Raw genomic sequence first — 14,302 nt, 5'->3', positions numbered from 1 at the left:
CTCTTCTGAATTGTGAACATCATGGTAAACAAAACAGGAATAGGCTTGGGAACTCTCCTAAACTAAAGAGACATGACAACTAAGTGCAATGAGTAAACATTGATTGGATCTTGGATCCAAAAAAAAGAAATAGAAGACATTATTGGAACATTTGTGGAATTTTAAATATTAGACAATAGGACTATAAAAGTGGCACAGTGTTAGAGAATCTGCCTACCAATGCAGGAGATGTGGGTTTGATCCCTGGGTCAGGAAGATCTTCTGGAGTCAGAAATAGCAACCTGCTTTAATATTCTTGCCAGAAAAGTCCCATGGAGGAAGGAGCCTGGAGGGCTACAGTCCATGGTGGTCACAAAGAGTCAGACACATGTGAGTGACTGAGCACGCACACAATGTTGTGGTTGTTGTATGATAATTGTATTTCGTTTAGAAACTTGGCCTCCTTGTTAAAAATGCATACTCAAGATTGAGAGAATTATCTCACTGTCTGTAACATTACTCTCAAATGGTTTATTAAAAATTGTATATGTATATGTATAGCATATATAATCTTCTTTCTTGAAATATAGTATTCACTGTACTATTCTTGCAACTTTTTTGTGGACTTCAAATTTTTCAAAATTGGCTAAAAATTGTTAAGGCAAATCCCTAATTACTTTAATATTCAGCTATGTTCTTCCCTATTCCAGATTAAGAATGATTTGGATCCTGTTAGTCAGCCAGGCCTATCTGGTATCCTTTCTGCCGTCTTTCTCAAGTAAACTCACCTTGACCTAATTCTTGGAAAAAAATGAAATGTCAACTGAAATAAAAAATGCACAATGTGAGAGCTGTGAGTTTCATTTGTTTTCACAGACTTATTGAGGACTATAGCCCAGGAGACAGCCTCTCAGATAGCTCTGAGAAAATGCTCCAAAGAGGTAGGGAAGAGGCCAGTATATGTGTGATTTTGGCTAAGGAATACATGTCATCCAGCATACATCTCGATAGAAGGTTGCTGCTAGTCATGAGGAACAGATACCGCAGTTAATGATTTTAGTAGTCTGCTGAAGCCAATGGACTCCTTTCATGAATAATGTTTTAAATGCATAGATTGAAATACATAGGATTCCAAAGAAAACCAGTAACATTAAAATAAATTTATCCAAAATATTTTTTAAATGTGGTATAGTAATGTATATTCTATACTGCTGCTGCTGCTGCTAAGTCGCTTCAGTCGTGTCTGACTCTGTGCAACCCCATAGACGGCAGCCCACCAGGCTCCCCTGTCCCTGGGATTCTCCAGGCAAGAACACTGGAGTGGGTTGCCATTTCCTTCTCCAATGCATGAAAGTGAAAAGTGAAAGTGAAGTCGCTCAGTCGTGTCCGACTCTTAACGACCTCATGGACTGCAGCCCACCCAGGCTTCTCTGTCCATTGGACTCTCCAGGCAAAAATACTGGAGTAGGGTGCCATTGCCTTCTCCAATATTCTATACTACGTATTCAAGAAATAATAAGATCTGATGATTCCCATAATTTCAAAGTAGTGATAAATATTAATACTTGGAGATATCAGTAGTAGTAATAGCACCATGGTATGAAAATTTTTCAGGATAACAGAATCACAGGTTCTTTTAATGTTCCTGTCATTTCTTGCCTATGTCTGTAACTGTGGGGAATGTTAAATTTCAGTTAGAGATGAAGGAAAATAAAGATCAAGCTCACAGGTCATCCTAAATTCTATTCATGCATCCAAGACTAAGAATATCTGGTCTAAAGATTTCTAAAAGAAATTGGGAATCTGTATTGTATGCCTACCAGAAACCATATGTGTGGTATGAAGAGAGGGGTGGTGCAGAACCACTTACAACTGTACAGTTACTCTATGTCCATTGTTGTGTGTGTGTGGTTTATCAGGGCTTCTTGACTCTTTGTCTTTCTCAGCATGACTTTTATATTGAAGTAAAATTGAAACTACCTAGTTCTATTTGTTAAATGATGTTTTATTTTTATTTTGGTTATTGGGATTCTTTTTTTGTTTGATTTTAAAATATATTCCTTTGTTGTAGGGGGGACTGAAATTGCTGACTAACTGGGATCATTTCTTCATGCTATGTCTAGCTACTGTTAATATAGATAATTGGACTATAAGTGTGGATAGAATTAAAATATCCAACTTCAACATCTTGACTTCAAAGGCTTTGACGTGGATAAAAATATCCTATCTCCACCTTTTTCACCCACTGTCACTTTGGCTTCCCAAACCCTGCATTCTCCTGGACCTCTCTTGTCTTCCTGATTCTTTTGGTCACTTCTGAATCTTCTCATCTGTTTCACACCTTACTAACCAGAAAAATGTAGGTATTCCTCCCACATTAGGTCATGAGCTAGTTTTCTCTTCTTTTTCGCCTTGATAATCTCTCTCAATCATGTTCCTTGTCAGTTTCAATGGACCTTTTACTGATTGTCATCTTCTTTCAATGGTATACAGGTGTACTATCAGAGTTAGACCCCTAAAGTGTACTTGGTCACTCTCAAAAGCATCACAGTTAAGTCCAAGCTTCTCTTCTTGGTTCACAACCTCTATAGTGTGATCCCTACAGACATTGCCAGTCTTCTTCACCATGGCAAGCCCCTGCCACAACTCTTCCACCTCACACTCCCCTTGGCCACCCGACTCTCAAGTATTCAAACACACCATGTTTTAAAAGGTCCTCCTTCTTCCTAGAATATCTTTCTCTTCCAGCTCACCTATAAAAATAATTCTACCTTTGCAAACTCAAGTCCCACTTTCTTCAGTTCCAGATGCTCCTAACTTAATTATTTTTTCCTTTCTTCTCATGCTCCAGTGGAACTTTAGATGGTGCATTATCCATCTAATTAATCCTTACTCTTGTTTTGCCATTTCTTAAAATCTACTTCCTGTTTAAGCCATTACATATGAGACAAGCTCTTTCACTGGATTATAAATTCCAGAGAACTAAAGAGTTTTGCTGTAGTCCTTTCTGTGTTGTGTACAGTGAGTGACTTGCTTTTGCTGCTCCTAAGGGCTTCAGAATTTTTTTAATTCAATTGTGGGTAGTGGTTGGGTGATTGGACCCTAAATTTGTGGATGTCTGCAAGACATATACCTAAACCTTATTTGGGCTTGATATTCATCAAATACATAGACATTTTACTATGAGTATTATTTTTGTTTCTAAAACTGGCTAACTGGAACAAGTCTTATTAAGAGACACAGTTAACAGTTTTATTGAGAAGTTTTGGATTCTATATTGGAAGCTGAAATTCATTCTATAAGTATTTCTTGAGCCCTAATTATGTATCCAGCTCTAGGGGGATAGCTAGCTTTGAATAAAAAAGATCTTTGTCTGGAAGGGCTTACAGATATCTTCATAAGAGGTTTGGAGCTTCCTATCAAGAGTTGCAGGAGAATTTACATTTCTTAAACTGGAAAAAAATTAGGAAGTAGCGATATAAAAAGCCAAGGAACATTTATTCTGATATTACTGGTTGTAATTTACTTGTTGTTTCGTCTCTGGAAGCCCATTCTGCAATGGTTGTAGTGCTCAGCTGCTCAGTTGCGGGTGACTCTTTGGGATCCCATGGACTGTAGCCCACAAGTCTCCTCTGGCCATGGAATTTTCCAGGCAAGAACACTGTAGTGGGTTGCCATTTCCTTCTCCAGGGGATCTTCCCCATCCAGGGATCAAACTCGATCTTCTGCATCGGCAAGCAGATTCTTTACCACTGAGCCACCAGGGAAGCCCCTGAAGTTTATTTAGGGCTTGGTTATTGCTATTATTTTATACATTCCCTATTTCCAACTTTAATAAACCCTTGCAACAGGCAAGTTTTAAAATTTCCTTCTTAGTATCATTTTATGTCTTAGGCTGCGAAGCATTAACAGAGGTTCTAAGCAATAGTAATAGCATTTACTATTTTTGTTTTCTAGTAGTAATAAACCTAACAATGTTTTTGTTTCTGAAGTAGTTCTATTATATGTTCAACATTATACTAGAAACTAGAGATATGCCAAATTAATTTATGGTCTTCAGTAGCTCACAGAAGTAGTATCTTTTTAAAAAATTGCATTACTGTAAGGGGAAAAAAGAAATATTACTATAGGAAGATGCTTGTGTAGGATACTCTGGATTTTTTCTCAAGGCTAGTTGGACACTGGACATTAGGGATATATACCATGATTTTCTGAAATATGATTGCTAACTGGGGAGAAACAGAGCATAAACTCAGAACACAGTAGATTAGTATAGGGGAAATATTACAGTCCTTTGGTGAAAAATGTAAATTATGAGGAACATATACTTTCAGAAAGAGTAAAGAATATTTTTCAGATGTCTCTGTATGTGTGTGTAAAGATCTGTGGCTTCAAATTTGACTAGATTTTGTTTGTTTGTTTTTCAAAATCTTTTCTAAGAATTGCCCTGGTGGAAAATATTCCTGAAGGCCTTAACTATTCAGAAAATGCACCATTTCACTTATCACTTTTCCAAGGCTGGATGAATTTACTCAGCATGGCCAAAAAGTCTGTTGACATAGTATCTTCCCATTGGGATCTCAACCACAGTCATCCATCAGCATGTCAGGTAAGCTGCATCCTCTAATGTGCGTGATGATTTGACTTTTGTGCATTTTATACCCTGCAGTATTCTTGCTTCCACTCCTCCAGTTCAAGTTCGTTTTTCCTATCTATACCCATAGTTCATGTTCATTATTACAGTTATACATATGTGCCCTTGTTAATCAACAGCTGCTCAGTTTCTACTAGAATGCCAGGTTTTCAGGGGCAAAAATCACATCTCATCTTTGCAAAGAAGAGGCTGTTTATGCTGTATCGGACAACTTCAGGGGTGTCTTCCCGTTGTGGTATCTGTTTATGGCATACTGCAGAATTCTACTTTGCACAACCTGCATGTTTTCAGTTGTAATTCTGTAACTGCTTGCTGAGGCATTTATTTGGTTCATTGGTGTCTTAATTTGTCTTTGTGGCACAGAGCCAACTTTTTAAATAGTGGAGTCACACTTTCCAGTATAGCTGTATATTCTTGACTGTTGTATTTGGGTGAATAGGAAAAAGAACTTTACTAGTTATAGGAACAACCTTTAGAAAACTGACTAAATGATTGAAATGATTTCTGAATGAAATGCTATCCTGGAGATATGAAAATAATCCTGGTAATCATTCGTGTGTTTCCTTTTGTCAGTACAACCTTGATAGCACTGAGCTATCAAGTGTATGACCATTGGCCTAGATTTAAATTAGTCATGAGTCCACATGTGTATGTGCTAAGTTGATTCAGTTCAGTTCAGTCGCTCAGTCGTGTCCGACTCTTTGCGACCCCATGAATCGCAGCACGCCAGGCCTCCTTGTCCATCACCAACTCCCGGAGTTCAGTCATGTCCAAATCTTTGCGATTCTATGGACTGTAGCCCGTCAGGTTCCTCTGTCCATGGGATTCTCCAAACAAGGATAGTGAAGTGGGTTGCCACGCCCTCCTCCAAGGGATCTTCCTAACCCAGGGATGGAACCCTCACCTCTTATGTCTCCTGCGTTGGCAGGTGTGTTCTTTACCACTAGCCCCACCTAGGAAGCCCCGTGAGTCCACAGCAGTTTTGAAAGCCAGCCCGACACATCACCAGTTTTCCGAACTTGGAGAATAGGGAATGTTTGTAGATTGGGACCTAGTTCTGCTTCGTAGGAGTGCTTTCCTAATCTACTGTTCTCAGAAACTCATTGCTCCACCCCCTGTGCTTTTCTTTCTTTTTCATAAGAAAATAAGTCTGTGTTTGCTTCAGACTTATTTTCTTAGTTGACTTTCTGCCAGTAGAAATCTGAGGCCCAAGAGACCTCTTTTTATTTTAAACCATCAATGTCCCTTTTTTAAGTAGTTCAAAATGGAACAGCCCCCTAAAAACTTTTGTAGACTTTCTATGTATTCAGTGATAATCCACTCTATCAGCAAAAAGCTAATAACTCACAGGTGGGTCTTTTTCTACCGCCGATGGTGATTCAAGATTCTTCAGAACCTCACGCTTCTCACTTCCAGGAGTCCTTTTGTCTGAGACGGTCTGTTACCTCCCACTTTTAATCCATCAGAGGACTCAATGTGGACTCTTAACAGCCACAACTTTGATTTGCTCTTTACCCTGAGGCCATTTCTCACTGAGAATGTTTTGCTAACTTGAGAGACTGTCCTATATTTTCTGCATTTCTCTCAAAGTTCTGCATGGAAACGAACTAGTTCCTTCTTATCATGTACTACCAAAGCTTTGATAACCTGCCTAAACAATCACCTTAGCCGGATCTCCCAACCCATTCATCACATTTTCTGTCTCCTACTTTACAGCAGGCAGTAGCTTTGACAAACTTTCTACCATTACTTTCTCAAGGACTCGAAAGCAATTTCTTTCCTGTTCTTCCAGCCTTGAGCAACAGAATGAGATTCCAATCCATCTCACCACCCAGTCCCATAGCCAATGCCACATGCTTTAAGTTTTCTCAGCAGTAGTTTCTATTTAATTTTCTATTGTGGTTTCACAAACAACTCCAAAACTTACTCATTATTATTTCCTATGATTCTATGAGTTGGCTGACAGTTCTTTGGCTCCAGTAGTGCTGGCTGGGATTACTTATACAGTTGTGTGGAGGTAGGAGGGTAGCTGAGCCTGGGCTGACCGAGGGCCAGACAGGCTCATTCTTTACATGTGGATACTCATCATTCAGTAATCTAAACCAAGGTTTTTATAGGGCAGTTGGATCCCAGGAGAATACAAATGAAAACTATAAGACCTCTTAAAGCTTGGGCTTTCAGAACTTTACTACATTCTCTTAATCCAAAACAGTCACATGGCCAGGCCATGAACACTGGAGGGACAAGAGACTCCAGGAGGAGTATGCATGTATAGGAATGGGAGGAACTGTTGGCAGCCAAATTCCCATGCTCGCAAACCTTGGAAAAGAGTTGAGCTATATCATTCCAACCTCTTGTTCTGTGAGCCCAGCAAGCCCTTTCAGTGTTCAGACTCTGGGAGAAGATGGGTCATTAGAGAATGCCATGGCCTTTCTGTGTCACGGCTCGTAAAGTTACATTATGGTTAGTATTCAGCACTGCTCACAGGGCAGTGATGAAATGGATGAGTGAGGCTCCCAATCTGTTTTGCTTAATGGTGCCTAGCATGGTGCTTGATGCATACTAAGTGTTCAGTAAATATTTGTTAAGTAGTAAATATTAAGTAAGGGCTTCCCCAGTGGCTCAGGGGTAAAGAACCCACCTGCCAATGCAAACGCAGGTTTGATCCCTAGATCAGAAAGATCCCCTGAAGAAGAAAATGGCAACCCACTCCAGTATTCTTGCTTGGAGAATTCCATGGACAGAGGAGCCAGGCCAACTGCAGTCCATGGGGTCTCAAAGAGTCAGACACGATGGAGCGACTAAAGAACAACAGTAACAACAACCTGGTTGTTATTGAGCTCACCCGGCAAACCTTTAGGAGGAGGCCCCGGGTATGAACTGGTATCTTCCGGTGGAGTCACCCTACTCCCGCCAGAGATGCCTCTTGACTGCCTCTCATTCCCCTAACAGCCCCAGGCTCCTTTACAGTTTAATATCAACTGGTTTTCTGCAGAGTTTTGAGCTAATTTCACTTTGCCCCTTTACAAGGATAAGGCTGCATTTGCAGACATGAGGAATAGAGGGGCTTTCCCTGCTTTGGAAATTAAATGGATTCAAGCAGAGCGTGAGACGGATTGCATAAACAACTCTCCCTAGTCCTGCCTGCTCCTGGCCCCGAGTACCATGCCCTGTGAGAAGTGGTGAACAGGAGAAAGAGGGGAGGTTGATAGCAGCGTTCACAGGGTTCCTACTATGGACGCATGCAGCAGTGAGCAGTAGCTGGAAGTGAGATCTTAGTTCCCTGACCGAGAATGGATCCCTGGTCACCCAGGTGTAAACCAGAATTCCTATCCACTAGGCCACGAAGGCCAGGAGCTAGGGCCTAAATCCCCAGTCCTTACCTGTCTTGAAAAGAAAATTCTGACAAGGAGGTGGAAGGAAAAAGAGAAAATCAAAGTACAACACGGAAAGAAGCATGAGCAAACTCTGGAAGAGAGCTGCACCTTTGAAAAATTTAAATCCTTTGTAAGGGGGCACTTTGTCTTTTTCTACCCTTACTGGGTCTTTGTCCACCCTCTGGCCATCATCTTGTTTTGCGCCTCTGATTAATTTGTCTAACAACCCTCCCCAAAATGTGCATGTACCCCTCTGCCAAGTTGGAGTCCAGCTCAAGGTGTCTGGGAGGGAAACTTGCAAGATGTATGGCCTGATGGCCGTCCCCTGCCTTTTGATTCCCAAGAAGTCCTTCTGTGCATGTGTAGTATCTCCCTTGCGCCAAGGACAAAAAATACACCGTGTCCTGATCCTTTTCTTAGACGGAGTTTAGTACCTGTTTGTGCTTTCCATGACTGTTATCTTCAGGTGTCCACACGAGACAAAGCCTAGCTATTTACCCTGTTTCTGTTGTTATTTCTGTTTTGGGGAATAAACAGGAGGGTGATCGTAAGTGCCTAACCTGGAACCCACCTATCTCTTGTCTCAGGAAATGCAGACAGGAAGCTAGTTGTAAGGGTCTAGCCTGAAGCCCACCTTTTCCCTGCCCCATGAAATGTAAACAGGGGGCCAGTTGTAAATACCTAACTTGGATCTCATCTATCTTCTGCCTCACTATGGCAACAAGACAGTGGCTTCTCTCCTCTTCCTCTGGTCCATTGGTGGCCAAGGGACTGCCACTGGTCAAACACCAGGCATGGACTGCAGTCTTGAGAGAAAGAACAAGCTTTCCTTGCTTGGAATAGAGTGCTTGCTCCCCAGTTTGCTCCATTTCCCATCTCCCCTCATCTGACCCTCAAGTCCTAGAGCAGTGTTCACAGAAGCACTTAGGATACAAAGGCCCAGAAGAACTTGTCCAAATACCATATGCCTTGGGCTTTCAGAGATTATTTTTAGAGCCTGGCTCACTCCTTCCTACCCTCTCACCACACCATAGGGGTAATTGTACAGAGATAAGAAATGGAAAAAAGAAAGGTCCTTGCTGCCAACTTTTTCTTTTCGGGTGTTCTTAAAGGATCCATATCCTGTTCTCTCCAGGCCATCAAGTTTTACCATTTCTACAAAGCAAGGTACTGACTGAAAGACCATTTGATTTAAATTCTACCTGATTTTATCCTTCAAATGGAAATAGAAAATTCAAGATTTTACCCAACATTTCAGATTTGAGGTGGCTAACCTTTGGGCCTTTTAGTTTTACCATGCCCTCATAATTACTGGGATATAGTTATTGATTGGCTTACTGCACACAGAAGACAATTTCTTATTGAGCTAAAAAAAGAAATCCACCCCTTAATTACTCAAGTGAAGTAAAATTTTTTCAGATGATCCAGTATCATGAACATTGGCTCAGTTTTGAAACTTTTTTCCACTAATATATTTTTAAAAGAAAATATTCTTATTTCAAGGAACACAATATTTACTTCTAAACCAACAGAGTCTGAAAATTCCTAAGTGGCAACCATAAATGGTAACTAAGTAGGAACTATAATTGAAAAGCAGCCCATCTACGTATCATCCTGCAGCCGTAAGCAAAATACACCAAGCAATGGTATAGCCAGTGGCAGGCAGGCCACGTTCAGCAGAAAAGGGACACAGATACACATGGCACACGATGTGTGTGTGTTCTCTGGACGTCTGTGTCCTCTCTGCCTGCCATGTCACAAGAGCGAGCTATGTGTGTGTGCTAAGTCGCTTCAGTTGTGTCCGGCTCTTTGCGACCCTGTGGACAGTAGCCCCCCAGGCTCCTCTGTCCATGGGATTCTCCAGGTAAGAATACTGAAGTGGGTTGCAGTGCTTTCCTCCAGGGGATCTTCCTGACCCAGGGATTGAACCCATGTCTCTTACATCTTCTGAAGTGGCAGGCAGGTTCTTTATCACTAGCACCACCTGGGAAACCCAAGAGTGAGCTATGGTCATTACTAACAGAATGATGAAAGCCTGTCTTTTTTCCTTTTTTTCATTTGCCTGGAAACAGAAGCACTCATTAAAAATGCATTTTAATCTGTGTCACCAGAGGGTTGCTAGTTTAATTCCCACCCTGAAAAACTCATTTTGTCTTTTCTACCTTGCACTGGGTATTGTTAATCTTTTGGAGGTTGTTTGCTTCTGTGCTAAAAGAAACTGGGCAGTGACCTCCCTCTGCATTACAGTCATGTTAAGGGCTAGTGTGGTCTACAGTTCCATGAAAATCATATTTTCATATTTGATCAAAATACATGGTTAAGCTAAGGGTTTTGTTTCTTTCTGTCTAGGTGATGAGTTTAGACACTGAAATATTGAATTTCTAGGACAACTTGATTGCTAATTTATGGGATAAAATGATGGAGTTTTATGAAATCAAGACTGTTTAGGAAAAGCCAGAAAATATGATTTAGCAAAGGCTTATTAGTAGAGCTACCAAATTCATTGATCAAAAAAATCCTATTCTCTATGAGTTTGCTGGAGGAAACCAAAAAACTAATTAATGAGCTATGACTGAATCTTTTTCCCCCTTTTATTCTTTTTTAAAATTAATAAATTTATTTTAATTGGAAGCTAATTACTTTACAATATTGTGGTGGTTCTTGCTATACACTGACATGACTCAGCCATGGATGTATATGTGCCCCACCATCCCGAACCCCCTTCCCACTTCGCTCCCCATCACATCCCTCGGGGTTGTCCCAGTGCACTGGCTTTGACTGTCCTATTTCATGCTTCGAACTTGGAGTGGTCATCTATTTTATATATGACAATATACATGTTTTAATGCTATTCTCTCAAATCATCCCACCCTCACCTTCTCCCACAGAGTCCAAAACTCTGTTCTTTATATCTGTGTCTCTTTTACTGTCTCGCATATAGGGTCATCATTACAATCTTTCTAAATTCCAGTATATATGCGTTGATATGCTGTATTGGTTTTTTCTTTCTGACTTACTCCATGCTATTTAATAGGCTCCAGTTTCATCTACCTCATTCAGTTCAGCCACTCAGTCATGACTGACTCTTTGTGACCCCATGAACTGCAGCATGCCAGGCCTCCCTGTCCATTACCAACTCCCAGAGCTTACACAAACTTATGTCCATTGAGTGGGTGGTGCCATCCAACCATCTCATCCTCTGTCGTCCCCTTCTCCTCCCACCTTCAAACTTTCCCAGCATCAGGGTCTTTCCCAATGAGTCATTTCTTTGCATCAGGTGGCCAAAGGATTGGACTTTCAGCTTCAACATCAGTCCTTCCAGTGAATATTCAGGACTGATTTCCTTTAGGATGGACTGGTTGGATCTCCTTGCAGTCCAAGGGACTCTTAAGGGTCTTCTCCAAAGGAGTACGTCAAGGCTGTATATTGTCACCCTGCTTATTTAACTTATATGCAGAGTACGTCATGAGAAACGCTGGGCTGGAAGAAGCACAAACTGGAATCAAGATTGCCGGGAGAAATATCAATAACCTCAGATATGCAGATGACACCATCCTTATGGCAGAAAGTGAAGAGGAACTAAAGAGCCTCTTGAAGAAAGTGAAAGAGGAGAGTGAAAAAGTTGGCTTAAAGCTCAACATTCAGAAAACTAAGATCATGGCATCCGGTCCCATCCCTTCAGGGCTAATAGATGGGGAAGCAGTGGAAACAGTGGCTGACTTTATTTTTCTGGGCTCCAAAATCACTGCAGATGGTGATTGCAGCCATGAAATTAAAAGACACTTACTCCTTGGAAGGAAAGTTATAACCAACCTAGACAGCATATTAAAAAGCAGAGACATTACTTTGTCAACAAAGGTCCATCTAGTCAAGGCTACGGTTTTTCCAGTGGTCGTGTATGGATGTGAGAGTTGGACTATAAAGAAAGCTGAGTGCCGAAGAATTGATGCTTTTGAACTGTGGTGTTGGAGAAGACTCTTGAGAGTCCCTTGGACTGCAAGGAGATCCAACCAGTCCATCCTAAAGATCAGTCCTGGGTGTTCATTGGAAGGACTGATGTTGAAGCTGAAACTCCAATACTTAGGCCACCTGATGCGAAGAGCTGACTCATTTGAAAAGACACTGATGCTGGGAAAGATTGAGGGCAGGAGGAGAAGGGGACAACATAGGATGAGACGGTTAGATGGCATCACTGACTCAGTGGACATGGGTTTGGGTGGACTCTGGGAGTTGGTGATGGACAGGGAGGCCTGGTGTGCTGTGGTTCATGGGATCGCAAAGAGTCGGACACGACTGAGCGACTGAACTGAACTGAACTGAGTTAGAACTTATTCAAATGTGTTCTTTTTAATGGCTGAGTAATATTCTATTGTGTATATGTACCACAACCTTTTTATCCATTTGTCTACTGATGGACATCTAGGTTTCTTCCATGTCCTAGCTGTTGTAAACAGTGCTGTGATGAACACTGGGGTACACCTGTCTCTTTCAATTCTGGTTTCCTCAGTGCGTATGTCCAGCAGTGGGATTGCTGGGCCGTATGGTAGTTCTATTTCCAGTTTTTTAAGGAATCTCTGCACTGTTCTCCATAGTGGCTCTACTAGTTTGCATTCCCACCAACAATATAAGAGGGTTCCCTTCTCTCCACACCCTTTCCAGCATTTATTGTTTGTAGACTTTTTGATAGCAGTCATTCTGACCGGCATGAGATGGTACCTCGTTGTGATTTTGATTTGCATTTCTCTGATAATGAGTGATGTTGAGCATCTTTACATGTTTTTGTTAGCCATGTGTATGTCTTCTTTGGAGAAATGTCTATTTAGTTCTTTGGCCCATTTTTTGATTGGGTCATTTATTTTTCTGGTATTGAGCTGCATGAGCTGTTTGTATATTTTTGAGATTAGTTGTTTGTCAGTTGCTTCATTTGCTATTATTTTCTCCCACTCTCAAGGCTGTCTTTTCACCTTGCTTATACTTTCTTTCGTTGTGCAAAAGCTTTTAAGTTTAATTAGGCCCCATTTGTTTATTTTTTATTTTATTTCCATTACTCTGGGAGGTGGGTCATAGAGGATCTTGCTGTGATTTATGTCAGAGAGTGTTTTGCCTATGTTTTCCTCTAGAAGTTTTATAGTTTCTGGTCTTACATTTAGATCTTTAATCCATTTTGAGTTTATTTTTATGTATGGTGTTAAAGTTTTCTAGTTTCATTCTTTACAAGTGGTTGACCAGTTTTCCAAGCACCACTTGTTAAAGAGATTGTCTTTTCTCCACTGTATATTTTTGTCTCCTTTGTCAAAGATAAGGTGTCCATAGGTGGATGAATTTATCTCTGGGCTTTCTTAAAGAGATGTATTTATATGAAATCAATTAGTTACTGGTCTACAGTGAACCATGATGTTTAATTTTGAAAAACTATGATTTTAAAAATATAACAGTATTTGCTCAATTTAGGAAGTAGCATGTTTGAAAGTTTAATGATCCAGGAGGTTGTTTTGAAATGCATAAGTCAGAATTCTGTCTCTAGACAATGAGTGATAGGCAGTTATCAGTGGTAGACAGATTGTAGAGTCCAGAGTACAGCTTATATTTCTTTTTGTCCACTTATTGGCTGTGTGACTTTGAGTTAGATGCTGAACTCTCTGTGCCTCAGTTTTCTCATCAGCAAAATCAAGGTGATAACAGAACCCACCTCATAAGTGGTTGTGTAGATTAAATTAGTTAATATGCATAAAGGGAATAGACTAGTCTTTGACCATTTATTGCCTATGTTAGTGTTTATTACTAAATTCATGAATGTTGTTCACAATGACTTATTTGGGTACACACTACAAATCTGGTTCAAGTCAGTTTAATTATAGTAACAAATAATGAGTTCTCACTGGGTGCTTTATACTATGCTAGAATCCAATGTAAAATTAAAAGAGGAATTTAATTTCTACAAATGTGGGACTCATTCTGGTCCTCTCTGTTTCTTAGTGAATTCCTGCTGCTTCTCTGTGCTTTTGCTTCCCCATCTGTTGAATAATTCTAATTATATTCTTGCTTGCTTTCCAGTATATTTCCAAGGGAAATCATCATTCAGATATAAACTCATAAACACTATGATTAGCAAGAGTTTAACCTCTTTGATTCTTTTAGAATCCAATCAAAGAGACATGAATAAATCATGAATCCAGAGAGATTCTTCTCAATTATTAATGTTTTCATTAAATAATAACTTTTCTTTTAAATTGTCTTATCTTAGTTTTGTTTGCCTATATGCTGTTTTCTCTCTAGACTTTCACTTTCCTAA

The 14,302-nt window shown here is 40.3% G+C and overlaps 1 protein-coding gene across 1 annotated transcript in view; it reads left to right on the top strand.

Annotated features, from left to right (window-relative positions):
• The window catches only part of PLD5 (phospholipase D family member 5), a 415,978-nt gene that overhangs the window by 255,386 nt on the left and 146,290 nt on the right, over positions 1-14,302 (top strand). The window contains exon 3 of the mRNA XM_025286004.3: positions 4,420-4,588. Coding sequence (XP_025141789.1) covers positions 4,420-4,588 — 169 coding nt within the window. The remainder of the gene's footprint in view (positions 1-4,419; positions 4,589-14,302) is intronic.

The sequence above is a fragment of the Bubalus bubalis genome, chromosome 5 (genome assembly GCF_019923935.1).
Source record: "Bubalus bubalis isolate 160015118507 breed Murrah chromosome 5, NDDB_SH_1, whole genome shotgun sequence".
NCBI lineage: Eukaryota > Metazoa > Chordata > Mammalia > Artiodactyla > Bovidae > Bubalus > Bubalus bubalis.
This window is presented reverse-complemented; position numbering and strand designations above follow the sequence as displayed.